This window comes from Rhinopithecus roxellana, chromosome 1 (assembly GCF_007565055.1).
Source record: "Rhinopithecus roxellana isolate Shanxi Qingling chromosome 1, ASM756505v1, whole genome shotgun sequence".
NCBI lineage: Eukaryota > Metazoa > Chordata > Mammalia > Primates > Cercopithecidae > Rhinopithecus > Rhinopithecus roxellana.
The window spans coordinates 90,675,763-90,702,179 of NC_044549.1; the positions used below are offsets into that span (position 1 = coordinate 90,675,763).

The 26,417-nt window shown below is 50.3% G+C and overlaps 2 protein-coding genes across 3 annotated transcripts in view; one reads left to right on the plus strand and one right to left on the minus strand.

The window, feature by feature from the left end:
* Nucleotides 1-12,764: 12,764 nt before the first annotated feature.
* LOC104667148 (cell death activator CIDE-3-like) lies at nucleotides 12,765-24,051 on the minus strand. Its single transcript, XM_010369388.2, has 2 exons — nucleotides 23,691-24,051; nucleotides 12,765-13,352 (listed from the first exon to the last, which is right to left on the minus strand). Exons 1-2 carry the CDS (start codon nucleotides 23,759-23,761, stop codon nucleotides 13,190-13,192), a joined length of 234 nt encoding a protein of 77 aa, XP_010367690.1. The 5' UTR covers nucleotides 23,762-24,051; the 3' UTR covers nucleotides 12,765-13,189.
* The window catches only part of LOC104667145 (FA complementation group D2), a 75,743-nt gene continuing 73,326 nt past the window's right edge, over nucleotides 24,001-26,417 (plus strand). For both annotated transcript variants that reach the window (XM_030927639.1, XM_030927635.1), the window contains exon 1: nucleotides 24,001-24,114. The gene's annotated coding sequence lies outside the window, so the exon portion shown is untranslated. The remainder of the gene's footprint in view (nucleotides 24,115-26,417) is intronic.

A 26,417-nucleotide genomic window follows, 5' to 3' on the forward strand; every position in this document is an offset into this window, starting at 1 on the left:
TCCAGAGAAGAGGCGGGGCCCGTGGGGCGTTTGGATTACACTCCAAGTCCAATTTCCAATCCAGCAATCCTGCCCTCACAGGCTCCCTTCATCTGTCCACTTGGCAAAGGAAGGGGCGGGTCGGCCCATGCCCCCTGCCTGGCTGCAGACGACAACCATCAGAAGGGTGTCTGTGTAGCCGGGACCCCAGAACCATGTCTGTGTGGAAAGAGCCCAAGGACCTGGATGGAGCCCTTTCGGCTCAAGAAGAGCGTGAGGGACCCAGCCCCCATCTGAAACCTAAACCGAATTCTGGCCTGTGAAGGTTGTGAAGGCCTCCAAGTGGGTCTTCTTGCTTCCCCATCTTCTGAGGCCCAGGCCTTTTTCAGAGCCTCCGTAGGTCTCACCCCTGCACCCATCACATGGTGTCTGGGCCCTGCCTGCCAGGCTTACACCCCTACCCTGCTGCCCTATTCCCATCCCTGAAACGGTCAACTGGACACTGCCATTCCCTCTCTTAAAAGACTTTCACACACACACACACACACACACACACACACACACACACACACACAAAAGGCCGGGCGCGGTGGCTCAAGCCTGTAATCCCAGCACTTTGGGAGGCCGAGACGGGCGGATCACAAGGTCAGGAGATCGAGACCATCCTGGCTAATACGGTGAAACCCCGTCTCTACTAAAAAATACAAAAAAAAAAAAAAAAAAAAAAAAACTAGCCGGGCGACGTGGCGGGCGCCTGTAGTCCCAGCTACTTGGGAGGCGGAGGCAGGAGAATGACGTGAACCTGGGAGGCGGAGCTTGCAGTGAGCTGAGATCCGGCCACCGCACTCCAGCCTGGGCCACAGAGCCAGACTCCGTCTCAAAAAAAAAAAAAAAAAAGACTTTCACAGGTCCTGACCATCCCTTGGTCGATCTAGTGAATGTAACCCCCTCAGAGAAACCCTCCCTGAATACCCCATCTGCAATAGGGTCACCGCCATCTTCCACCCTCACTGTTCCTGGTGTCTCCTTTCTAGTCTCCACCTCTATGGGGAGTTTTCTGCACTGATAGACTAGACTCTCTCGCCCACCCGGGGGCCAGCGTTGTCTGTCTTCTCTGTCCCCGCACACCAGAGGTGACCAATGATCGCTTGTTGACATCAGTGAAACAGGAAGGCCCCTGAGGTGCTGGGAGCCGTTCACTGAAAGTGAGAAGGAGCCTTGAGAAGTGGAGAGGACCAGAGTTAGTGTCCTCTCCCCACCCGGAGGGTCAGCTCCTGGCAGCTCTGAGGCTCTGTGGCTTGAGGCGCCTCTGCCCTGTGCCCTTGAAGCGGGGGGAGCGGGGGGGCGGGGCGGGCGCGGGGGGGGGCGCGGGCGGGGCGGGGCGGGGGGGGCGCGGGCGGGGCGGGGCGGGGGGGGCGCGGGCGGGGCGGGGCGGGGCGGGGCGGGGGGGGCGCGGGCGGGGCGCGGGGGGGGCGGGGGGCCGCGGGTTGGGGCGGCCCGCAGGGGATGCGGCCGCACTCGGTCAGCTGTGGTCCTGCAGCAGCCGCGCCCGGAGGGCGGCACTTAGGAAGGACAAATTCCAAAACCCAGGCCTCCAAAGGACCCATGGGAAGGTCGGGAGGCTCAGAGGAGTGACCCCCAGCTGCGGGGGGTTACCCTCAGCTGAGGCCTCTGGAGGCGCTGAGCGGGCCGGGAGCCGCGGAACCCGCAGAGGGTGACCGCCTGTGTTGGGGCAGCAGCACCTGGAAGGAGGCAGCCCCGGCCGCCCGCAGAGCTCCGTCTCCCAGGCCGGGCTGTGTGTTTTTTTGTCCAGGCTGGGCAGGGCGGATGACCGTTAAAAGCCCCGCCCGCCGCCGCTCACCGCCTCCTGGCCCCGCCCCCGTCTCCATGGAGACCCGACGCCGCCGGACAGCCTGTCAGCAGCTGCTCTGGAGCCTGGGGCCTGCCCCGTTCGCCCGGTCTGCCTCCCGGGGGCCATGCTACCCAGGCTGACGCCGACTCGAGTCACCAGGATACCTCTCCTGGGCCACTTCCCCGCGGGGCGGGCAGTAGGGCAGGGCGGGGTGGGAATCTCTTGTACCCAGGGAAGGGAATTGCCCCCAGGCCCAGGGAGTTTGGAGCCTGGGGTACTGCCACCAACAGCCCAGGACTCTCCCAGCTGGACCCTCCCCTAGAGTCTTCCCGCAGCAGGGCTCTCTTCTGGAGGGGCTGTGAATGTTTCCCCGGGGTGGGGCTAAACCAGAGCCCAGAGGTTAGCCCCTGGGGCATGGATCCCCCAGGTCACTCGCCCCCCACCGGCTGCAGTGAAGGAGGCTCTGAGGGGAGGATGACTGGCTTTTCCCCTGCAAGGATATGAGCCCCAGGGAAGGCATTCCTGCTCTGGGGACTGCCTCCCTCTCCCACATCAGAGCCAGCCCTCAGAATCTTGGCCAAGCTGACCACTCTGTGATCTCTGCCAGGGAGGCTGAAAGAACATCCAGCCCCACCTGTGGTCCCTTCCCGCCTCAGGCTATGTGACAGTATGACTCCCCACCTATTTGTTCGTTTCCACTGGAAACACTAGTAAAACAAGTCCTCACCCTCGACCCCAGGGAGCGACCCCCACTAAACCAGCTGATGTGGGACCCCTGGGTCAGTGCCGGCCAGAAGACACTGCTGACAGCATACAGAGACCCTGGACACCTATGCCCCCTATAACCCTGGTCATGGTGGCCGTGGGATTCCAAGCATCACGCATCTTGGAATCAATATTACCCCCACAAAAAGTACATATATGATTATCCCATGGCCTCGTACCTAATCCTGGGGTACAGGAGAAGTGCAGAGGAGGAGGCGCTCCATCATTGGAGCACAGTCCCTTCCTCCTGGGAGTCCCACCTGTTCTTCCCCATCTGACAAAGTCCACCTTCCCTGTGGAACCAAAGAGAGCTCAAAGGGAGCCAGCTGTTCCCACTTTTAATTTTTGGCTGCCCAAGAAGGGTGAGAAGTGAGGGCAGAAGCCCACCATTCCTGCTCAGAACTCTTCCTGGGCTGGCGGTACCAGTGCCCTGCCACGGACATATGGGGTCTCGGCGTCCTCCTCTACCATATGGTGGCTGGGGTCCTGCCCTTCTATTCAGGGAACACGATGGACCTCAAGAATAAAATTCTCACAGGAAGCTACCACGCCCCACCATTTTTTCCCCCTTCAACTTGAAAGACTCATTCAAAAGTTACTAACACTAGACCCCAGGGAGTGGCCCCTACTGAAACAAGTTTTGAGGGACTGGTAGGTGAACTGTGGCCAGGAGATGCCATGGACAACATACAAAGAGCCACTACTGGACCACCCGAACCTCAAACCACCCAGCTCATGGTGGCCATGGGATTCCAGACAAGAACATCTCTGTGCCAATCAAATAAATAGCATTTCACTATCCTATGGCCACCTATCTCCTTTTAGAACAAACAAAAGCAGCAGTCCACCATCAGACCATGGTCCCTTCCTCCTGGGGTTCCCACCTGTCCTTCTCTATCCACTGAAGTTTCCACCTTCCCTCTCTCACCGAAGCAGGCTCACAGCGAGCCAGCGTGTCCCATATTCAGCATTCAGCAGAAGACCACTGTTCCTGCCAGTGCCCCTGCCGGCCTGCAGAGGAAGCCAGTTTTAGCAAAGCCCCCCAGCATGACCCTGTGGGTTCTCCCTCCACCCAGAGCACCAGCAGCAGTGGCAGAGACCCAGAAACGTCCCTGGCCCAGCGACAACCATCGAAGGAAGCCAGTGTTTTCCAAGCTGGGCAGCCTGAGGCTGTGATGTCAGCCTCACCAACAAGAAGCTGGGGTTGCCATGGCCAGGCGCGATGGCTCACGCCTGTAATCCCAGCACTTTGGGAGGCTGAGACAGGTGAATCACAAGGTCAAGAGATTGAGACCATCCTGGCTAACATGGTGAAACCCCGTCTTTACTAAACATACAAAAAATTAGCCGAGCGTGGTGGTGGGCGCCTGTAGTCCCAGCTACTCGGGTGGCTGAGGCAGGAGAATGGTGTGAACCTGGGAGGCAGAGCTTGCGGTGAGCCGAGATTACACTGCACTCCAGCCTGGCGGACAGAATGAGACTCCATCTCAAAAAAAAAAAAAGAAAGAAAGAAAGAAAGATACTGGGGCTGCTGTAGGGCTGCCAGACAATGCACCTTTCAATTCTTTTTTCTTTTTTTTGGCAAATCATGCTTGTATTCATTCATGGGGTACAATGTGAGGATTAGATAGATGTGTGCACTGTGGAATGAGGAAATCCCGCTACTTAGCATCTCCACCACCTCACAGAAAGAGACCAATTCCACTTGATGTCCCAGAAATGTTTATCTAAAAAAGTTGACCCCATAGTAGTAGTGAGTAGGTGGATGGTGACCAGAGGCAGGAGAGTGGCAGAGGGAGGGAATGAGGGGGTTGTCGGTCAAAGGACAAAAGTCTGGACAGGAGGAAGAGGTTTTGACATCTAGTGCACAGCAGGGTGACCAGAGTCAATGAGAATGTGTTGTTGTTGTTGTTGTTGTTGTTGTTGTTGTTGTTGTTTTGCAAAACACCTGAGAGAGTCCATGTCAAATGTCTCTCTGCATTTAGATTGGAGAGGACGAAGGCCCTGAGGTCCAAGAACATTGACAGTGGACACCAATGGCTTTGGGGAGGATCCTGCCCAGCAACACGGGAGCCTGCAGCACTTCTCCCCTGCCCTGCTCTATTTTATCTTTTTTAATAAAGATGGTTCCTGATAAATGACTGTTTCTTGCAAATCTTGTAGTAGCACTGGAAAGGTGGCAGGTGGGTCACAGACACTCGGCTGCTTTGCGCCCTTCTTGCACAGAACGTGGGCTGTGCACAGCCTAGTTTAGGTGGCATGCAGTCATGTGATCCTCTCAGTTTCTCAGAAAAACTGAAAGGAAAAGAGACCTCAGAGAAGAATCAGGGTGACCCCACCTGCAGCAAATCATTACCAGTGGCTCTGAAGGGCTGAGGCTCTGAGCGGGTGCGGTGCAGAGTCCCACACGTTGTGCATGGTCTCCCCACACTCACACTGACTGGTGAGGATTTTCAGAAGGACCAATGGCCCTTTCAGGTCCTGCCTGCCTGTGTCAATCATGCTGAGAGGTGCCCATAGGGAAGGGGCTCCAGGCACCAGGGCAAAACCCACAGAGAAAGCCCCTTCCAGGGTCCACCGAGGCCGGGCCTCAGGAGCCATGGGGCCCTAGGCATAGGCCAGGCAACCTTGGGTCGTTCATCTCCCTCTGCAGCCAGCGGCCTCCTTTTAGGGGGCCATTCTCAGGAGGGACTGACAACCATGGAGACAGGGAGCAGGCCTGAGCAGGGTGGGCTTCTTAGAGGCAGCCCAGAGAGTGGGGTCTGGCAGTGGGGGTGGCTTCAGCTCCACTGTCCAGGTGAGGAAACTGAGGCTGAAGAGAGATCAGGTAGCATCCCCAGTTATATCCGGCCAGGAACAGATGGCAAAGATTTGCTGTTTCCCCCATCATCCCAGGCTGCCCTGTGCCCACCCACTTCCCAGTACTCTGCTTTGTCCCCCTTCCCAGGTTCTGAAGTCATTCTGTTTTACACCTGTCACTCCCACTGGAGCAGGGACCTTGCCTCCCCCACAGCCACAGAGGCCTCACACCCAGTAGGCCACAAATCAGTATTTGTGGAATCAGTGAGATGGGAGTCAAGCCTGAGGTGCGTCTGCAGAGCATTGGAAGTACAGAACTGGGTCCCCGAGGCCACAGGCAGAGGAGTCCTGGGGATCCACAGGGGCAGTGGATGCCTACTGTGACTTTCCAGAAGGCTGGTGTGACTGTCACTAAGTTTATTTGCTGGTCCAATTTTTTGGAATCTTGAAGTTTCTACTAGGAGAAGCCAGAGTTTCTCACTTCAGCAGGTACGGTGACCACCTGGCCCAGGGCATCACCTCTTCCTCCTGTCTGGTCCCTGCTTCCCCTCTCCTGCCACCTCCCGTGCCTCCCTGCCCAGGTGCGGGCGGTAGGGTGGGGTGGGGTGGGAATCTGTTGTCACCAAGGAAGGGAATTGCCCCCAGGCCCAGAGAGTTTGGAGCCTGGGGTACTGTCACCAACAGCCCAGGACCCAGCAGCTCAGCCCTGCCCTAGAGTCTTCCTGCAGCAGGGCTGTCTTACCAGGGGCTGTGAATGTTTCCCCAGGGTGGGCCTAAGCCAGAGCCCAGAGGTTTGCCCCTGGGGCATGGATTCCCCAGGTCACTCACAGGCTTTAGTGAAGGAGGCATGGAGGGGAGGATGGCTGGCTTTTCCCCTGCAAGGAAAGGAGCCCCAGGGAAGGCATTCCTGTTCTGGGGACTGCCTCCCTCCCCCACATAAGAGCCAGCCACGGCAGAAGCTTTGCCAAGCTGACCTTGATCTCTGCCAGGGAGACTGAAAGAACATCCAGCTCCACCTGTATTCCCCTCCTGCCTCAGGCTAGGTTACATCTGGGCCTGCCAGGGAGACTGGTCTCCTCACGAGTCCCCCTGCACAGATGTCTAAATGTACAGAGTCCCAACAGAACACACACAGGGTTAAAAACTATATACTGAAGCAGGCCAAGCTGAACGCTGGTGCCTCCCCAGGACACGACCCAGCCATGAGGAGCAGGCTTAGGTTCATTTTTGCTGAGTCTGCAATCAAACCAAGAAGCCTCATTTCTTTGGCTTTGTGGTCTCAGCACCAAGCACTTAGGAGGTGCATTTGTGGAACCTCCTGTGTGGCCTCTAATTCTGGCATGGGTCTGTGCTTGTCACTCAATCCTACTGGCTGACTAGACCACCTTGCCTTGGCCCCTCCTGTCAGGAATCAGATTGACTGTCTCATTGAATATTGTTGAATCAAGGAGAGTCTCATACCCCAGGTAGCAGGTAGTGACCTCTGCATGGTACAGTCCTTGTCAGGACCTTTGTCCTCCGTGACCAGGCTCCAGGTCTGAGCTGGCATTTTCTCTCTTTTGGATGCTGGTGTGTAAACACTGTGGTTTCCTTCTCTGGGTCCTCTTCTCGAGGTTTTCCTCTGCATCTTGCTGGTCGGGAATTGCAGCAACACTTAAAATATTCCCGAGTGTGAAGGTTCTTTCAGCAAACACTATTCGTTCATTTATTCAATAAATACTTACTGAGCTTCTACTCCATGTGCCCGGCACTGTTCGAGTTGCTGAGCAGTTACCACAGTGCACAAAACAAGAAAATTCCTGTCTTCAGGGTTCCGATTTCAGTGAGGAAAGCCAGACAATAATGGTGGTAAATAGAGATCATATGTTGTATGTTCAACTAGAAATGTGCTTAGGAGAAAGATTGAGCTGGGGTGGGTGGGTGGTGTTGGTGTGTTAGATAGAGTAGAAGCAAAGGCTTAAAGGAAGTGGGCAAGTGAGCTGTGTCCGCATCTGGGAAGAGACAGCCGGGTCGGGGACTTAGCTGGTGCAAAGGCCAAGAGGTCCGCAGGTGCCTGGCTCATAGGGGGAAATGGCGAGGAGGATGGTGTGGCTGATGGGGAGCTGGGGGAGGGTAAGAGGAGGTGAGGACTCAGAGGTCAAGGAAGCAGGAGTTCGCACAGGGCCCTGGAGTACTATGCCCTTTACTTCGGCAGGGGAGCCTCTTCTGAGCAGAGGAGGAGTGCGATGGGGACCTGGAGCCCTCTGGATGCTGCGTGGGCCAGGGACCCAGGGGTGGGTGGGCAGAGGGAGGGAGCCCAGAGGGGCCACTGCAAGGATCCAAGCAAGTGATGACAGTGGCAGGACCAGAGGGGTGGCAGTAGGGGTGGGGAGAATGGCTGGCTCCTGGACATCCCTTGAAAGTAGGGCCGACAGCACTTGCTGACACTTATCCATTAGACATCACCATAGCACTGCTGTTCCCACGCCTGTCACACCAGGTCGCCGCATTTGTCCTAGCATCTGTCATTCCACACAGGGTCGGTGCTTTCTGTGTGTGTGGCCAAGCCTCAGCTGTCTTGCCCACTTGGTTCCCACCACCCCCGGAGCCAACTAATGAAAGGCCACCTGAATTCTGCTCAGAATTGAGTTAAATGGTTACCAGTCATTATTCCGGAGGTCACAAGATTTGCAAGTTTTCCAGTTCACTATTATAGAACTAAACTTTTGAAATGCAACCCTTTCATTTAAACCAGAAATCCTTTCAGGTTTTTGCATTTCTGACAACTGGATGGTCCCACCTGGACCCTTGACTGTTAGCTCAGCCAGTCCTGTGGCCCCACCCGGAAGCAGATTCATTGAACAAGGAGCCTTTCCCACAGCCCTATGACTGCATCCCCAGCCAGTCAGCAGCACCCATTCCTCTAGCCCCCGCCCACCAAACTACCCTGGTGAAACCCCAGCCTCCACATTTTCAGGGAGAGTGATTTGAGTAGCAGCTCCGTCTCCCAGGTGGCATGGCCAGCCTCACGTCAGTTAAGCTCTTTATTGCAATGCCACAGTCTCAATGAGCTGGTTTTGTCTGGGCAGTGGGTAGGAAGACCCCATCAGGCGATTACAAACCATGAAGGAAGGTCAAGGTTTACTGATTACCATTCTGATTCTTAGGAGCCTCCCAACTTCAAAAAAACAAAACAAAACAAAACAAAAACAAACAAACAAAAAAAAAAACCACTGTAACTTTCAATTCATGGTTTGCATTAGCAAAATACTGTCAATAAATCTAAATCCATCAGAGGAGTGGCTAACTCAGTTCTAGCACATCTGTACCATGGAGCCTTTGAGGGAAGAATGCATAGTTCTATAGGACCTCATGTGAACTGATCTCCAGAGTATACTAAATCGGAAGAGGAAAATGTGACTAGAATAAGCATATGTGTATGTGTTGGATGTCTATTTCATTGTTTTCTTTTTCTGAGATGGAGTTTTGCTCTTGTTGCTCAGGCTGGAATGCAATGGTGCGATTTCTGCTCACCACAATCTCTGCCTCCCGGGTTCAAGGGATTCTCCTGCCTCAGCCTCCTGAGTAGCTGGGATTTCAGGCATGTACCACCATGCCTGGCTAATTTTTTATTTTTAGTAGAGACAGGGTTTCTCCATGCTGGTCAGGCTGGTCTCAAACTCCCGACCTCAGGTGATCCGCCTGCCTTGGCCTCCCAAAGGCTGGGATTACAGGCGTGAGCCACCGCACCCGGCCTGTGATGAGTGTCTTATTTCTTAGTTATATTCACATCCTTCTGTGTTTCTGAAAGTACACACAAAAACAAGATGGTGTTTGCTCCTGAAGGAATCAGATGGGGTTAGATGAATAGTTCTGTTTACCCTTTGGAACCACTTAAATGTTTTACCTCACTGATATATTTCTTCTTCACACACACACACACACACACACACACACACACACACACACACACAAACAGCTTAAAAATCTAAGCCAGATATAAAAGACTGTATGATTTATAATTTTCTAAATAATTTTTTTAATTTACTAAAATAGAAATACAAAATTTTAAGACAGTATGATTCTATTTACGTGACATTTTAGAAAAGTCTATTTACATGACTATAAAGGGACAGATGGCAGCTTTATGGTTTGCCAGAAATGGTGGTTACATAACTGTATAAATTTGCCAAAACTTATTGAAAGACTTACCTGTAAATAGTACATTTTATTGTATATAAATTATGTCAATAAACAATGTTTTCAAAAATATCAGTTATTAAAATGATGTGCACATGCCAGGCATGATGGCTCACACCTATAATCCCAACACTTTGGGAATCCAAGGCACTTTGGGAAGCTGAGGCAGGTGGGTCTCTTGAGGCCAGGAGTTCAAGACCAGCCTGGCCAACATGGTGAACCCCCAACTCCACTAAAAATACAAACATTAGTCAGACATGGTGGTGCACACCTGTACTCCCAGCTACTCGGGAGGCTGAGGCACGAGAATCTCTGGATCCTGAGAAGCGGAGGTTGCAGTGAGCTGAGATCATGCCACTGCACTCCAGCCTGGGCAACAGAGCAAGACTCCGTCTCAAATCAAATAAAATTATGTGGGCCAGGCATGGTGGCTCACGCCTGTAATCCCAGCACTCTGGGAGGCCAAGGTGGGTGGATCACGAGGTCAGGAAATGGAGACCATCCTGGCTAACACAGTGAAACTCCGTCTCTACTAAAAATACAAAAAAAATTAGCCAGGCGTGGTGGCGGGCACCTGTAGTCCCAGCTACTCGGGAGGCTGAGGCAGGAGAATGGTGTGAACCCGGAGGCGGAGCTTGCAGTGAGCCGATATCACGCCACTGCACTCCAGCTGGGGTGACAGAGCACGACTCTGTCTCAAAATAAATAAATAAATAAACAAATAAATAAAATTATGTGTACAAGGGCTGAGCACGGTGGCTCATGCCTGTAATCCCAACACTTTGGGAAGCTGAGGCAGGTGGATCACCTGAGGTCAGGAGTTTGAGATTAGTCTGGCCAACATGGCGAAACCCCATCTCTATTAAAAATACAAAAATTAGCTGGGCATGGTAGTGGGTGCCTGTAATCCCAGCTACTTGGGAGGCTGAGGCAAAGAAGAATCGCTTGAACCCGGGAGGCGGAGGTTGCAGTGAGTTGAGATCGTGCCACTGCACTCCAGCCTGGGCGACAAGAGCAAGACTGTCTCAAAGAAAAGAAACAAACAAAAAATTATGTACACAAATATGGACAGCACCGGTGAGAAGCGTGGCAAAAACACAAGTGGTTCTCTTGTTTTGGGCTCAGACATGTGACTGTGCCATCATAGGCCCCCGGGATTTAGAATCCTCCTTCTGAAAGGCGTCCTGTGCACTCTTGAGCACCAGCTTGAACAAATGAAAAGTCTGAGCTGGAGGGGCTGGGACACAGCACACCTTGACAACAGCTACTCCTGGCTGTGCAGGGCCCAGGAAAGTCCGTTCCCCCACTAGGACCGGCAGGCCCTACCGAGATCAAGCTCCTTTGCTGTTTGGAATCTTCCCTCCCCAGCCCCCCAGCCTCATCAAAGCCTGCCCTTTCTATTCACTGACGACAGCTGCTTTGACTCCATTAGCCGCTGAGCTCCTGGAAGAAGAGGAAGAACCTTGTTTTCCCTGGGCTCAATGCCAAGAGACCATGAGCAGTTGCTCAAGATTCACTTGTGAAACCCCGGATCTCAGGAGGAGGGAAGCTTGACAAATAACGAGCCTCCCACCCCCACTCCAACTCTGTTACTGAGCACTTCACAGGAGGAGCAGGTAGGCCCTGCCACCGCTTCAGCAAGGGTGGACTGGGATAGCTTCTGTGATCATACAAACATCAGGCTTCCCTGCCAGATGGCCCACCCCATGGAGCCAGCCTGGCACCAGGCCAGCCCCCAGCCATAACTGCAAAAGAGCAGGAGAGCGGGCCGGGCGCGGTGGCTCAAGCCTGTAATCTCAGCACTTTGGGAGGCCGAGATGGGCGGATCACGAGGTCAGGAGATCAAGACCATCCTGGCTAACACGGTGAAACCTCGTCTCTACTAAAAATACAAAAAAATAGCCGGGCGAGGTGGCGGGCGCCTGTAGTCCCAGCTACTCCGGAGGCTGAGGCAGGAGAATGGCATAAACCCGGGAGGCGGAGCTTGCAGTGAGCTGAGATCCGGCCACTGCACTCCAGCCCGGGTGACAGAGCAAGACTCCGTCTCAAAAAAAAAAAAAAAAAAAAAAAAAAAAAGAGCAGGAGAGCCCGGAAGAGCAGGCCTTCTTCAGCGAGCTTCAGTAGCTCCCAGACCAGCTTTGGTAAGACATTAGTATTTACTAAATCCAAATAGGCTTTATAGTAAGAGTCATGAAAAGATAGGTTTTGTTTTATTTATTTATTTATTTTGAGACTGAGTCTTGCTCTGTTGTCCAGGGTAGAGTGCGGTGGCAGGATCTCGGCTCACTACAACCTGTACCTCCCAGGTGCAAGCAATTCTCCTGCCTCAGCCTCCCAATTAGCTAGGATTACAGGTGCCCACCAACATGCCTGGCTAATTTTTTGTATTTTAGTAGAGACAGGGTTTGGCCATGTTGGTCAGAGTGGTCTCCAACTGCTGACCTCAGGTAATCCACCTGACTTGGCCTCCCAAAGTGCTGGGATTACAAGCATGAGCCACCATGCCAGACCTAAGTTCAGCCTTTCATGCTTGTCTTGAGTCGTCCAATATTGGAAAATGCCAGCTCACACTGATGAGAAGCTCCTACTCTTTGGGGCTACCTATGAGCCCACTTTGAAATCCCGAGGTTGAAAGTCCTGAACATCAAAGATAAGCTGTCTGGCAAGTTAGGATGGGCATTGATGGAGAAATGCCCTACAGCTTGCGTAGTACTTTTTCACCTAATCACTCAAACGGTTATTATAAAATGGGACACTGAGAAATTAGAAGAGTGACTTAATCCCGCCTGCTCAATTGAAGCTCTTCTGATTGGTGAATTTAATTAGGAAATTTTTACTTACGGTATCAATTACATGGTCAGCTCAAGTCTCAAATTCAGCCAACTTTAGTTTCAAAATCAACTGCAATTTTGTTTTTTAAAAGAGACTGGGATCTTGCTGTTGTGCCCCAGGCTGGCCTTGAACTCCTGGTCTCAAGGGATGCTCCCACCCCAGTCTGCTGAGTAGCTGGGACTGCAGGCACCTGTCACTGCACCCAGCTTTTTTCCCCCCCCCTTTGGTAGAAAAACTGCTATTATTTGTAATCCTACGTTATGGAGAATAGTTTGACAATAGATTTGTCTCTTTCTTTAGCCCTCTCCAACCTTCCAGATAGAACCCTGCCCCTAAAGAACACAGGCAAAGAAGATATATCAGCATCAACAATTTATTGCAAACTCCCTAATATCACATGCTGATGTGCTTGAGAATTCACTCAGGAATGTTCCAGGATGGGAGCCAGAAGGTAGACAGCACCATGAAAGTGCAGCCTGCGAGGCCGGATTGCTGAGGGGCAGACTTCATGCCAATGGAGGGATACACTTCAGGACCAGTCTGGGTGGGCTAAGCTGCCTTGGGCAGGAAGGAGCTGGGCCACACTAGGAGCCTGAGATTCTCCTTTGGCCAACCCACCCCAGGTTTCCAGTCCCTCCTCTTCACTCAGGTCCTGTGTGGTGAGGGAGGTGTGGGGAGGGAGGTTAGCGGCTCTACAGCTGCCAGGCTTGTGGGCACTACCAGTTAAGCGTGGGGCCCCCAGTCTAGTCCTTCACTGGGGAAAGCTTCCAAGGGCTTGGGCTTTCACTGCAGTATCTTCAGACAGGTCAGGATGAAGAATGAGGCCTTGCCCTTGGGGGGCAGCCCTTCCTCTGTAGCATCGAGGAGCTGCTGCAGGTAACAGGAGGTGCCAAGCATCATGTGGCCCATGGCCTGCATGCTGAAGAGGGCCCAGCGGAGAGCTTCCCTGGGTGGAATGAGAGGGCATGCAAATCAAAACCACAAAGTAGGCTGGGCATAGTGGCTCATGCCTGTAATCCTAGCATTTTGGGAGGCCATGGTGGGTGGGTCACCTGAGGTCAGGAGTTTGAGACCAGCATGGCTAACATGGTAAAACCCCGTCCCTACTAAAAATACAAAAATTAGCCAGGCGTGGTGGTGGGTGCCTGTAATTCCAGCTACTTGAGAGCCTGAGGCAGGAGAATTGCTTGAACCCAGGAGGCGGAGGTTGCAGTGAGCCGAGATGGTGCCACTGCACTACAGCCTGGGTGACAGAGCAAGACTCTGTCTCAAAAACATAAAAAACAAAAAACAAAACAAAAAAAGCTGGGCTCAGTGGCTCATTCCTGTAATCCTAGCACTTTAGGAGGCTGAAGTGGGTGGGTCACTTGAGGTCTGCAGTTTGAGACCAGCCTGGCCAATATGGTGAAACCCTGTCTCTACTAAAAAATACAAAAAATTAGCCAGGCGTGGTGGTGCACATCTGTAATCTCAGCTACTTGGGAGGCTGAGGCATGAGAATCGCTTGAACCTGGGAGACAGAGGTTGTAATGAGCTGAGATTGCACAACTGCACTCCAGCCTGGGCAACAGAGCGAGACTCCATCTCAAAAATGAATAAATAAGAACAAAACAAGAGTGTACCCCCTCCCTGCACCCCCTTATTCCCATGCTGGTCTGGAAGGGATTGGTTTCATTATGTTTGTTTTCTTCATTAATAACATTTGAATACCACTGAGGTGGTAGCACTAAAAGCACTTCATCAATTCTAGAGCGATGTGCAAACAGGAACAGATGCTGCAGATGAGGTCAGGATTAGGGCGAGGACTTGCAATTCCACCTTAACTGAGATGCCCGGAACCTCCCTACTTTCTCATGGGAAACTCCAGCTCATTTCATAAGGCCTTCTATTTTTCTACTACTACTTTGGACCAGCCAGATTGATCTCCATAATGTGCCTCTGCCCCTTGAGACACTCTGTTCTAGACTTTGAGGCTTTTCCAAGTCACCTGCAGTCTAGCTCATGTTCAGAGTGCTGGACATGAAGACATCCATGCCTGGCGTGAGCATGTACTGAGAACTGAACCTGAATCAGGTAGGCCAAAGTCCTAATCCAGTGTTGTTTTTTTTTTTTTTTTGAGAAGGACTCTCGCTCTGTCACCCAGGCTGGAGTGCAGTGGCACTATCTCGGCTCACTGCAAGCTCCGCCTCTTGGGTTCACACCATTCTCCTGCCTCAGCCTCCAGAGTAGCTGGGACTACAGGCGCCCACCACCACACCCGGCTAATTTTTTGTATTTTTAGTAGACAGGATTTCACCGTGTTAGCCAGGATGGTCTCGATATCCTAACCTTATGATCCGCCCGCCTCAGCCTCCCAAAGTGCTGGGATTACAGGTGTGAGCCACCGCACCCAGCCCTAATCCAGTCTTATTAGCTGGGTGAACTTTAGCAAACTGCTCTAGTTCTGAGCTTCAGCTCCCTTATGGGTAAAATGGGATTGCACCTGCCACCCAGAGTCATGAGGCTGAAATAGCATAAAGCAATTAACATGGGGTTGGATGTTTAGAAAGTAGGGGAAATGGGGAAGCGGGGGCAGGCTCAAGAGCAGCTGGTTGAATGCTAGGCAACTTTGGCTAGGTGCACCGGCTCACGCTTATAATTCCAGCACTTTGGGAGGCCGAGGAGGATGGCTTGAGGCCAGGAGTTTGAGATCAGCCTGGTCTAGCGAGACCTTGTCTCTACAAAAACATTAAAGAACCAGCCAAGCATAGTAGCACACACTTGTGCTACTCAAGAGGACCACTTGAGTCTACGAGGTCGAGGCAGCAATAAGCCATGATTGCACCGCTGCACTGTAGCTTGGATGACAGAGTGAGACGCTGTCTCTAAAAAAAAAAAAAAAAGAATGCTAGACAATTTTAATCAAATACTTATCAAATCTGTTTGAAAGAGATATGTGAGGGTCACTCGAGGTGTCTAGTCCTAAGTGGGATAGGGGAGTGGAAAACAAAAGGCAAAGAAGTATTCCCTGGCTGTTGTTCAAACTTTAGTCTTTTATTAATGTTCATTCAATAAGTGAACTTATTGTCTGACTGGGGTGTGGGGGGCAGAAAGACACTTAGAACTATTCACATATACACAGGAAAATACTTTACATCTTCAAGGCTACACCTTAGAAGTATACCCACTTCTCAAATTAAGGAACTGAGGCTGACAACCTAGCTGACCAACCTTAAAAAGGAATGAAATTCTTCATGCCTGTAATACCAGCACTTTGGGAGGCCAAGTTGGGCGGATCACGAGGTCACGAGTTCAAGACCAACCTGGCCAAGATGGTGAAACCACGTCTCTACTCAAAAAATACAAAAAAATTAGCTGGGCATGGTGGTGGGGGCCCGTAATCTCAGCTACTCGGGATGCTGAGGCAGAGAACTGCTTGAACCTGGGAGATGGAGGTTGCAGTGAGCCAAAATCGTGCCACCACACTCCAGCCTGGACGACAGAGTGAGACTCCATCTCAAAAAAAAAAAAAAAGGAATGAAATTCTGATCCATGCTACAACATGAATGACTCTTGAAAATCCGAAGTGAAGGAAGCCAGAAATGAAGGATAAGTATTGACTGATTCCAGTTCCGTGTGGTACTAGAATTGGCAAACTGATAAGACAATGGAATGGAGGCTACCAGTGTCTGGAGGGAGGAGGAATGGAGACTTACTTAGAGCTTCAGGGGAACAGAATTTCTGGTTGGGATGATGCAAGACGTCTGGAAATGGATGGTGGTGATGGCTGCGCAACATTGTGAACGTACTTAATGCCACTGAACTGTACACTTAAAATGGTGCAAACGATAGATTTTATGCTATATATTTATCACAATTAAAAACCTAGTGATACCACTAAGTCACTAAACTGATTCCAACTTGCTATTGTTTTTTGATACCAACATATCTACTGTGTTTAGGTCTAAGTGTCCCACCTCCCCTAAGTGGACTGAGTTTAAGGTCTGAAATTTATTCTTTTTTTTTTTTTTTTTTTGCGACAGAGTTTTATTCTGTCACCCAGGCTGGAGTGCAATGGTACGATCTCGGCTCACTGCAACCTTCACCTTCCAGGTTCAAGTGATTCTCCTGCCTCAGCCTCCCGAGTAGCTGGGATTATAGGGGTGTGTCACCATGCCCGGCTAATTTTTATATTTTTAGTAGAGACGGGGTTTCACCATGTTGCCCAGGCTGGTCTCGAACTCCTGACCTCAGGTGATTCATTCACCTCGGCCTCCCAAAGTGCTGGGATTACAGGTGTGAGCCACTGCCCCCAGCTGGTCTGAAACTTCTTGTTCATAATTTTGAAATATGCAGACTATTGGTCGTAGTCTGAGGTCAAGAGGTGGCATGAGATGGTAGTATCCTGGAAGAAGCAGCTGAGGAGGAAAACGGAACTCTCAGCCACAGAACCAGGCTCAAGTCTGCCACCCACTGTTGTCTCTGGCAAGCAGACCCACACAGCCTCAGTTTCCTCATCTGCAGATTGGGTCTGCAGGAGATCAACTAAGAAAGCAAGAAGGTCTGATATGTTCTAGCTACATGTGATCTGGTAGAACTCTTGGGACCCTGGGCAGGATTTCTCAGAAACCCCTTTGTGAACAGAGATCGCCTGTGTCTTCATTTATTCTACAATCATTTAAATAACTACTATGTGTCAGCATTCACCAAGGTGCTGGAGGCCACAGAAATTCCTGCCCTCATGGAACTTGTTCTGGTATTTTGTTCATCTCTGAATCTGTAGTTACAGCATAGGGCCAGGCACGCAGTGGGCACTTGGGAAACACTGCATGAACTGGGGAAGAATAGACTATTGGAAAGACAGACTAGAAGCCACGCTCTGCTGCTCGCAAGTTTTGTGGCTTTGGACTGATTCGATCACTTCAGCCTCGGTGGCTACATCCACCCAATGCGTAAGGATGCCCCATGGCGCCACTGGAGCGGCTGAATTTCGGAAACATCACCATGACGGCACTCAGCTTCTAACCTCACATATTCTCATGCTTCCTGAAACACTTGGTTAGGTTTTCAAAATAAGTTTTAAGAAAAGTTCGTTATATAGTACAAATGACTCTGGTCCATAAGATGTGCAAATTAATTCTGTCCTATGGATGGAAGATTATTTCATCCCTCCCATCCCCACGGGAGAAAAAACCTAATTTTGTATGTATACATTTATCTCTTTTTTTCTTCTTTTTAGAGACAAGGTCTCATGCTGTTGCCCAGGCTGGAGTACACACTGGTATGGTCATATCTCACTGCAGCCTCAAACTCCTGGGCTCAAGCAATCCTCCCAACTAGCTGGGATTATGGGCACATACTACCACTGCTCCCAGCGTGCATGCCTCTCACTATGTTGGCCAGGCTGGTCTCAAACTGTGTGTGTGTGTCTCTCACTATGTTGCCCAGGGGTGTGTGTATGTGTGTGTGTGTCTCTCTCTCTATGTTGCCCAGGGGTGTGTGTGTGTGTGTGCATGTGTCTCTCTCACTATGTTGTCCAGGCTGGTCTCAAACTCCTGGGCTCAAGAGATCCTCCTGCCGTGTGTATGTGTGTGTGTGTGTGTGCGCGCACATGCGCATGCATGTGTCTCTCTCTCTCTCTATGTTGCCGAGGCTGGTCTCAAACTCCTGGGTGCAAGAGATCCTCCTGCCTTGACCTCCCAAAGTGCTGGGATTCCTGGTGAGAGCCACGCACCCAGCCTAGCTCATCATTCTTACTGGACCTATATATGTGTGGGATTTTGAATTCTCCTTTGAACTGATTGTAACTTCTTGCTAGTTCTCTCATTAATTAATGAATTCAATTAACTATTTGACACACACTTATTTTTTTTTTGAGACAGAGTCTTGCTCTGTTGCCCAGGCTGGAGTGCAGTGGCGTGATCTCGGCTCACTGCAAGCTCCGCCTCCTGGGTTCATGCCAGGAGTAGCTGGGACTACATGCACCTGCCACTACGCCTGGCTAATTTTTTATATTTTTAGTAGAGATGGGGTTTCACCATGTTAGCCAGGATGGTCTTGATCTCCTAACCTTGTGATCCGCCCGCCTCGGCCTCCCAAAGTGCTGGGATTATAGGCGTGAGCCACTGTGCCTGGGCCCCCGCTTTTTTTTTTTTTTTGAGACACTCTTGTTCCTTCGCCCAGGCTGGAGTGCAGTGGCACAATCTCGGCTCATTGCAACCTCCGCCTCCTGGGTTCAAATGATTCGCCTGCTTCAGTCTCCTGAGTAGTTGGGATTACAGGCATGTACTGCCATGTCCAGCTAATTTTTGTATTTTTGTAGAGATTGGTTTTGCCATGTTGGCCAGGCTGGTCTCAAACTCCTGACCTTAAGTGGTCCACCCACTTTGGCCTCCCAAAGTGCTGGGATTATAGGCGTGAGCCACCGTGCCTGGCCAACACATGTTCGTTTTTAAAAAACTGACTAGAAGACTACTTAGGAAAACTTCCAATTTGGCCGGGCGCGGTGGCTCAAGCCTGTAATCCCAGCACTTTGGGAGGCCGAGACGGGCGGATCATGAGGTCAGGAGATCGAGACCATCCTGGCTAATACGGTGAAACCCCGTCTCTACTAAAAAAAACAAAAAACTAGCCGGGCGACGAGGCGGGCTCCTGTAGTCCCAGCTACTCGGGAGGCTGAGACAGGAGAATGGCGTGAACCCGGGAGGTGGAGCTTGCAGTGAGCTGAGAGCCGGCCACTGCACTCCAGCCTGGGCGGCAGAGCAAGACTCCGTCTCAAAAAAAAAAAAAAAAAAAAAAAAAAAAAAGAAATCATCGAATATAGGAATCTATGGAAGCGGAATTATGTTTTCAGTCAAAAAGCAAATCATATAGCTGACAAGGGTCTAATATGAAGAATATATGAAGAACGTTTACAGCTGAACAAAAAAAAGACAACCCAATTAAAAAATAGGCAAAGAATTTGAGTAGATATTTCTCTGAAGAAGATACACAGTGGCCAATAAACACATGAAAAGATGCTTGGCCAGGCGCATTGGGTCATGCTTCTAATCTTAGCACTTTGGGAGATGGAGGCAGGTGCATTGCTTGAGCCCAGGAGTTCAAGACCAGCCTGGGTAACATGGTGAAACACCATTTCTACAAAAAAATACAAAAATTAGCTAGGAATGGTGGTGCGTGCCCGTAGTCTCAGCTACTTGGGAGACTGAGCTGGGAAGATCACTTGAGCCTAGGAGGTTGATGCTGCAGTGAGCCGTGGTGGCACCACTGCAATTCAGCCTTGGTGAGAAAGCGAGACCCTGTTTCAGAAAAAAAAGGCTCAGCATCATTAATCATTAGAAGACTGCAAATCAAAATCACTTCATCCACTAAAAAGTAGATATAAGGCTAAGTGTCATGGCTCACGCTTGTAATCCAAGCACTTTAGGAGGCCTTGGTAGGAGGATTGCCTGAGCACCCAGGAGTTCAAGAACAGCCTTGGCAACATGGTGAGATCCTGTCTCTATTTAAAAGAAAAAAAGGAAAATGAAAGAAGATATAAAAAGGATTTTTGGCTAAAATACAGACAATAAAAGCATCAGTGAGGATGTCAGGAGACTGGAGTTCTCATACACTGCTAGAGGGGATGTAAAATGACGCAGCCACTTTGGAAAACAGTTTGGCACCTCCTCAAAGTTAAACATAGGCCCATTGTGGTGGCTCATGCTTGTAATCCCAGCATTTTGGGAGGCTGATGGGGAGGATTACTTGAGCACAGGAGTTTGAGACCAGCCTGGGCAACAAAGCAGTACCCTGTCTCCACCAAAAACAAAAAAAAACTTAGCTTGGCTACATGGCACAAGCCTGTAATCTCAGCTACTTGGGAGGCTAAAGTGGGAGGATCACTTGAGCCCAGGAGGCCAAGGCTGCAGTGAGCTGTGATTATACCACCACATTTCAACCTGGGTTAAAAAGCAAGGCCCTGTTTCCAGAAAAAAAAAAAATTTAAACATAGAGTTAAGGTATGACTCAGCAATTCTACTCCTAGGTATATGCCCAGGAGAATTGAAAACATGCTGCTATGAGTTTTTGTGTACAAGTTTTTGTACGAAAACATATGGTTTCATATAAACATTTATATGAAACATTTATATGAAAAAGTATGGTTTTCATATAAAAACCTGTCATAAAAACTCATAGCAGCATTATTCATAATAGTCAAAATAGTCATAATAGTCAAAAAGAAACAATCCAAGTGTTCATCCATTGATAGATTTTAAAATCTGGTATATCTATATAGTAGAATATTATTTAGCCAAAAAAAAAAGAATCATGTCCAGGCATGATAGCACATGCCTGTAATCCCAGCATTTTGGGAGGCCAAAGTGGGAGGATACCTTGAGGCCAGGAGTTTGAGACCAGCCTGAGCAACATAGCCAGACACTGTCTCTACAAAAACATACAAACTAGGCAGGTGTAATGGCATTGATGCACCTGTAGTCCCAGCTCCTTGGCAGGCTGAGACAGGAGGGTTGTGCCCAAGAGTTCGAGGCTGCAATGGGCTATGATTATGTCATATGCAATGGCATGCTCTCCGCTCACTGCAACCTCTGCCTCCCAGGTTCAAGAGATTCTCCGGCCTCAGCCTGCAGAGTAGCTAGGACTAGAGGCACGCATCACCACACCTGGCTAATTTTTTTGTATTTTTAGTAGAGATGGGGTTTCGTCATGTTGGCCAGGCTGGTCTTAAACTCCTGACCTCAGGTGATCTGCCTGTCTCAGCCTCCTAAAGAGCTGGGATTACATGCCTGAGCCACTGCACCCTGTCAGAAAATTTTTAGTTAAGTTTTGAAGCAGCAAAAGCCTAATCATTTAAGAAACCAAACATTCACTTTGTGATCACTCAGGCTAATGGACTTTTTTTTTTTTTTTTTTTTTTTTTTTTTTTGAGGCGGAGTCTCGCTCTGTCGCCCGGACTGGAGTGCAGTGGCCGGATCTCAGCTCACTGCAAGCTCCGCCTCCCGGGTTCACGCCATTCTCCTGCCTCAGCCTCCCGAGTAGCTGGGACTACAGGCGCCCGCCACCTCGCCCGGCTAGTTTTTGTATTTTTAGTAGAGACGGGGTTTCACTGTGTTAGCCAGGATGGTCTCGATCTCCTGACCTCGTGATCCACCCGTCTCGGCCTCCCAAAGTGCTGGGATTACAGGCTTGAGCCACCGCGCCCGGCCTTTTTTTTTTTAATGACAGTCTCACTCACTCTGTTGCCCAGGCTGAAGTGCAGTGGTGCGATCTCTGCTCACTGCAACCACTGCCTCCCAGGTTTAAGTGGTTCTCCTGCCTCAGCTTCCCAAGTTGCTGGGATTACAGGTGCATGCCACTACGCCAAGCTAATTTTTGTATTTTTAGTAGAGACGGGGTTTCGCCATGTTGGCCAGTCTGGGCTCAAACCCTTGACCTCAGGTGATCCACCCGCCTTGGCCTCCCAAAGTGCTGGGATTACAGGCATGAGACCCCACGCCTGGGACTAACAGAATTTTTTTTTTTTTTGAAAGAGAGTCTCGCTCTGTTGCCCAGGCTGGAGTGCAATGGCGTGATACTGGCTCACAGCAACCTCCACCTCCTGGATTCAAGCAATTCTTCTGCCTCAGCCTCCTAAGTAGCTGGGGTTACAGGTGTGTGCCACCACGCCCAGCTAATTTTCAGTATTTTTAGTAGAGATGGGGCTTCACTGTGTTAGCTAGGATGGTCTTGATCTCCTGACCTTGTGATCTGCCCACCTCGGCCTCTCAAAGTGCTGGGATTACAGGTGTGAGCCACCACGCCAGGCTGCTAATGGACATTTATAGTATATTTAGAAAAATGTTTTACCCCACTGGGCATAGTGGCTCATGCCTCTAATCCCACCATTTTGGAAGGCTGAGATGGAAGGATCACTTGAGACCAGGAGTTTGAGACCAGCCTGGGAAACAGAGGACACCCCATCTTTGCAAAAAATTTAAAGATTAGCTGAACATGGTAGCACATACTTATAGTCCCAGCTACTTGAGAGGCTGAGGTGGGAGGATCCTTGAGCCTGAGATGTTGAGGCTGTAGTAAGCCTTGACTGTGCCAGTGCTCTCCAGCCTGGGTGCAACAGCAAGACTTGTCTTTTAAAAACAAAAAAGAAAAAAATAAGTTTTACAACTGAAACACACCTTTTTATTGGACTTAGGCTGGTTCAGTGTGTACAGCATTTTACCCAAGTCAAATGATAACTTGATGAGGCTCAACCGCCCCATATCAGAGCTGGCATAATCCAACTACCTCACTTATGGGACAGAGCAATTATGAGCAGAGACATTGAGTTTTCTCTAGAGCAGCGGTTGGTTCTTCATGGGGGTGGTACTGCCCTCTAGGGGGCCTTATGGTAATCTGTGGAAATTTTTGATTGTTAAAATGATGGAACTGTGGGGAAAAATCATGTAACTGTCATTTGTATGATGCAAGAGATGAGTATCCCTCAGTCCTGGGGACAGTCACATAATACAAAGAATTTTCCCATGTCCCATGACTTTTGAATATCTCACCAAATTGTTTTGTTTTGAGGAGTCTTGCTCTGTTGCCCAGGCTGGACCGCAGTGGAGCGATCTCCGCTCACTGCAACCTCTGCTCCCTGGGTTTAAGCAATTGTCCTGCCTCAACCTCCTGAGTAGCTGGGACTACAGGTGTGTGCCACTATGCCTGGCTAATTATTGTATTTTTAGTAGAGATGAGGTTTCACCATGTTGGCCAGGCTGGTCTCAAACTCCTGACTTCAAGAGATCTGACTGCCTCGGCCTTCCAAAATACTGGGATTACAGGTGTGTACCACTGTGCCCAGCTGTTACATTCCTTCTTAAGAAAATATTCTTGGCTGGGCGCGATGGCTCACACCCCATCTCTACTAAAATACAAAAATTAGCCAGGCGTGGTGGCACATGCCTGTAATCCCAGCTACTGAAGAGGCTGAGGCAGAAGAATTGCTTGAGGTAGGGAGGTGGAGATTGCAGTTAGCCAAGATGACACCACTGGACTCCAGGCTGGGCAACAGAGTGACGCTCCAGTCTCCAACAAAAAAAAAAGTTCTTGTATATAGACTACACTAACTGTGAATTTCATTTTGGGGTTACAAAAGAGAGCATTGGATCTCCATTTCACAGAAGACAAAAGTGAAACACAGAGGTAACGGGTAAGGTCACCCTGTCAGTGGGGGGCGAGACATGAACCTAGACAAATTGACACAACTCCTGCACTTTCTTGCCCAGGGTCACGGCGGTGTGAGGTAGCCAGGTGAAGGGAGGGCGCTGACCTGTCATATACTTGTTCCTGGGTGAGCTTCTTGTCGCTCTGCAGTAGGATGGACACGTAGTGGCGGATCATGCCTACGAAGAAACTGATAACGATGGGTAGGACCACCCAAAGGCAGATGTTGGAGTCGAACAACAGTTCTGGCCCTGCAATCTTCACTGAAAGCTGCCTGCCAGCCGGTGATGGGCGAGCTTCTCTTCACCGGGGCGCAGTTGCTTCTCTTTGACTTCGCCTACGGGCCTTCTCAAGCCCCTATTCCCGGCTAGCCCAGAACTGGGCTGCAGCTGTGAGCCCAGCCTACTGCCTTCAGGGGGGCGGCCTGGCATTCCACTTCCGGCGCGGAAGTTGACGTCACGTCACGGCGCGCCTCGGTGGCGTCGGGCATGGCGGGAAAGTCGAAAACGACGGGCGGTGACGGCTTCTCGGTGAGTTAGTGGAGCAGTGGTCGTGGTCTCTTGAGGCCCCGCTCCCCTGCGGCCTAATCTCTAAGTCCGAGCCGCGGTCGGAGTTCTCCTCTGGGACTCCGCGCCCCGAACCTCGGCTTCCTCATCTGCCCTGAGATGGGATAATCCCCACAGGTACCTTTCTGCGTCGTTAAAATGAGGAAACGAGAAAGGCTTTTACCCTCACCCCCTTCCCGATGAACTAGTTCAGGCAGTCGGCCTCATCTCACGTCTCTTGGGCTTTTCTGGAAGCCAGATGGTATTGCACGTTTTAAAGGCGGGTGCCTGGAAGCCGGACGTCCTGACTTGCCTTAGTTTTTCCATCTGCAAGATGGCTGATAATGGTTATCCGTATTAACCGAAGCGGCGACAAATAAAAAGCTTAGCACAGCGCCCGGTACCTCGTAAATGTTAACCATTATTATAAGTCATTATTATCATCAAGAGTAAGTATAGGTGGTGAAGAGCACAGGTGCTGGAGCCAGACTGCCCGAGTTAGAATCCCAGTTCCGCCCGGGATGATGAGAAGACTAATGGTACCCACCTCAAAAAGTTTTGTGGGAAATTAATGAATTATTAAATATAAAGTACTTGAAACAGTTCTTGTTAACTTGTAGCGTTTCCCCTGCCAGCTTTTCTCACTCTGAATATTCTCAGAAATTTTCTTTATGCTGGTAACTATGCTGGGCATTAGGGGCATTGAGTAGGTGAGACTGGGTTCCTGCTCTCAAAGAGCTCCAGTCTAGTGTGAGGTAAGGTCCCCCCTTAGATATACCCTGTGGAGCAGGGAAGCTGCAGTAGCAAACTCCCTTAGGGATAGGAGGAACGCTTTTCAAGGAAGATGACATTTGATTGAATGTTTACGTCTGAGTAGAAATTTCCAGGCAGGCCAGGCGCAGTGGCTCAACCCTGTAATCCCAGCACTTTGGGAGGCCGAGACGGGCGGATCACGAGGTCAGGAGATCGAGACCGTCCTGGCTAACGCAGTGAAACCCCGTCTCTACTAAAAAATACAAAAAACTAGCCGGACGAGGTGGCAGGCGCCTGTAGTCCCAGCTACTCAGGAGGCTGAGGCGGGAGAATGGCGTGAACCCGGGAGGCGGAGTTTGCAGTGAGCCGAGATCGGCCACTGCACTCCAGCCTGGGCGACAGAGCGAGACTCCGCCTCAAAAAAAAAAAAAGAAGAAAGAAATTTCCAGGCAAATAAGAGCACTTCAGATGAAAAGAACACCTTTGTGCAAAGGCACTGAGACCACGAAGGTTCTGATTTACAAGATTAAAAGGTCATGTGATTCAGGCACTCCCCTACCTCTGCTGGCTCATTTCGAACTCCACATCTCCTTGTTTCAGTATGACTATTTATTTGCCTGGACTCCTCTTCTCCTACGCCTTCTACTGGCTAACTCCTGTTTCAGCCCTCAAGTCCCTGCCTAAAAATCACTTCGTCGGTCAGGTTGGCTCACGCCTGTAATCCCAGCACTTTGGGAGGCTAAGGCGGTCAGATTACGAGGTCATGAGATCAAGACTATCTTAGGTAACACGGTGAAACCCCATCTTTACTAAAAATACAAAAAATTAGCCGGGCGTGGTGGCAGGCGCCTGTAGTCCCAGCTACTTGGGAAGCTGAGGCAGGAGAATGGCGTGAACCCGGGAGGTGGAGCTTGCAGTGAGCGGAGATTGCACCACTGCGCTCCAGCCTGGGAGACAGAGTGAGACTCCGCCTCAAAAAAAAAAAAAAAAAAAAAAAAAAAAAAAAAAAAAAAAATCACTTCTTCAGACCAGGTGACTCACATCTGTAATCCCAGCACTTTGGGAGGCTGAGGTGGGTGGATCACTTGAGGTCAGGAGTTTGAGACCAGCCTAGCCAACTTGGTGAAACACTGTCTCTACTGAAAAAAAAAAAAAAGAAAAAAAAAAATTCGAGGAGATTGTCCCTAAGAAATTGTCCTTGCTTCTCTTTACCACCCCTACTAGCAACTAGGTTAAATTTCCTAGTAAGCCCTCATAGAACCTGTACTTTTATAGCACTTACAAAACTGTAGTTCAGTACATTAAGGCTATTTGTCACTATACTGTAAACTCCCTGAGGACAGGAATCATGTCTGTCTAGTTCACAGTTGTAACCCCAGCACCTAGCACAGTCCCTAACCCACTGTATTGAAATAATGAGTTAAAGGACAGGTATACTGGGGATAGATAATGGAGGGTCTTGAATCTCAGATGGAGAGCGATGGGTTTTATCCTTCAGCAACAGCAAAGTAGTCTGCCTAAAGAGGCAACTAAGA

What these genes read in the sequence shown, in the direction of transcription:
- LOC104667148 (XM_010369388.2), bottom strand. Translation starts at nt 23,761, where the DNA reads ATGATCCGCCACTACGTGTCCATCCTACTGCAGAGCGACAAGAAGCTC. An exon ending in CAGGAACAAGTATATGACAG is followed by an intron (nt 13,353 to 23,690) that starts GTCAGCGCCCTC and finishes CATTCCACCCAG; the next exon opens with GGAAGCTCTCCGCTGGGCCC.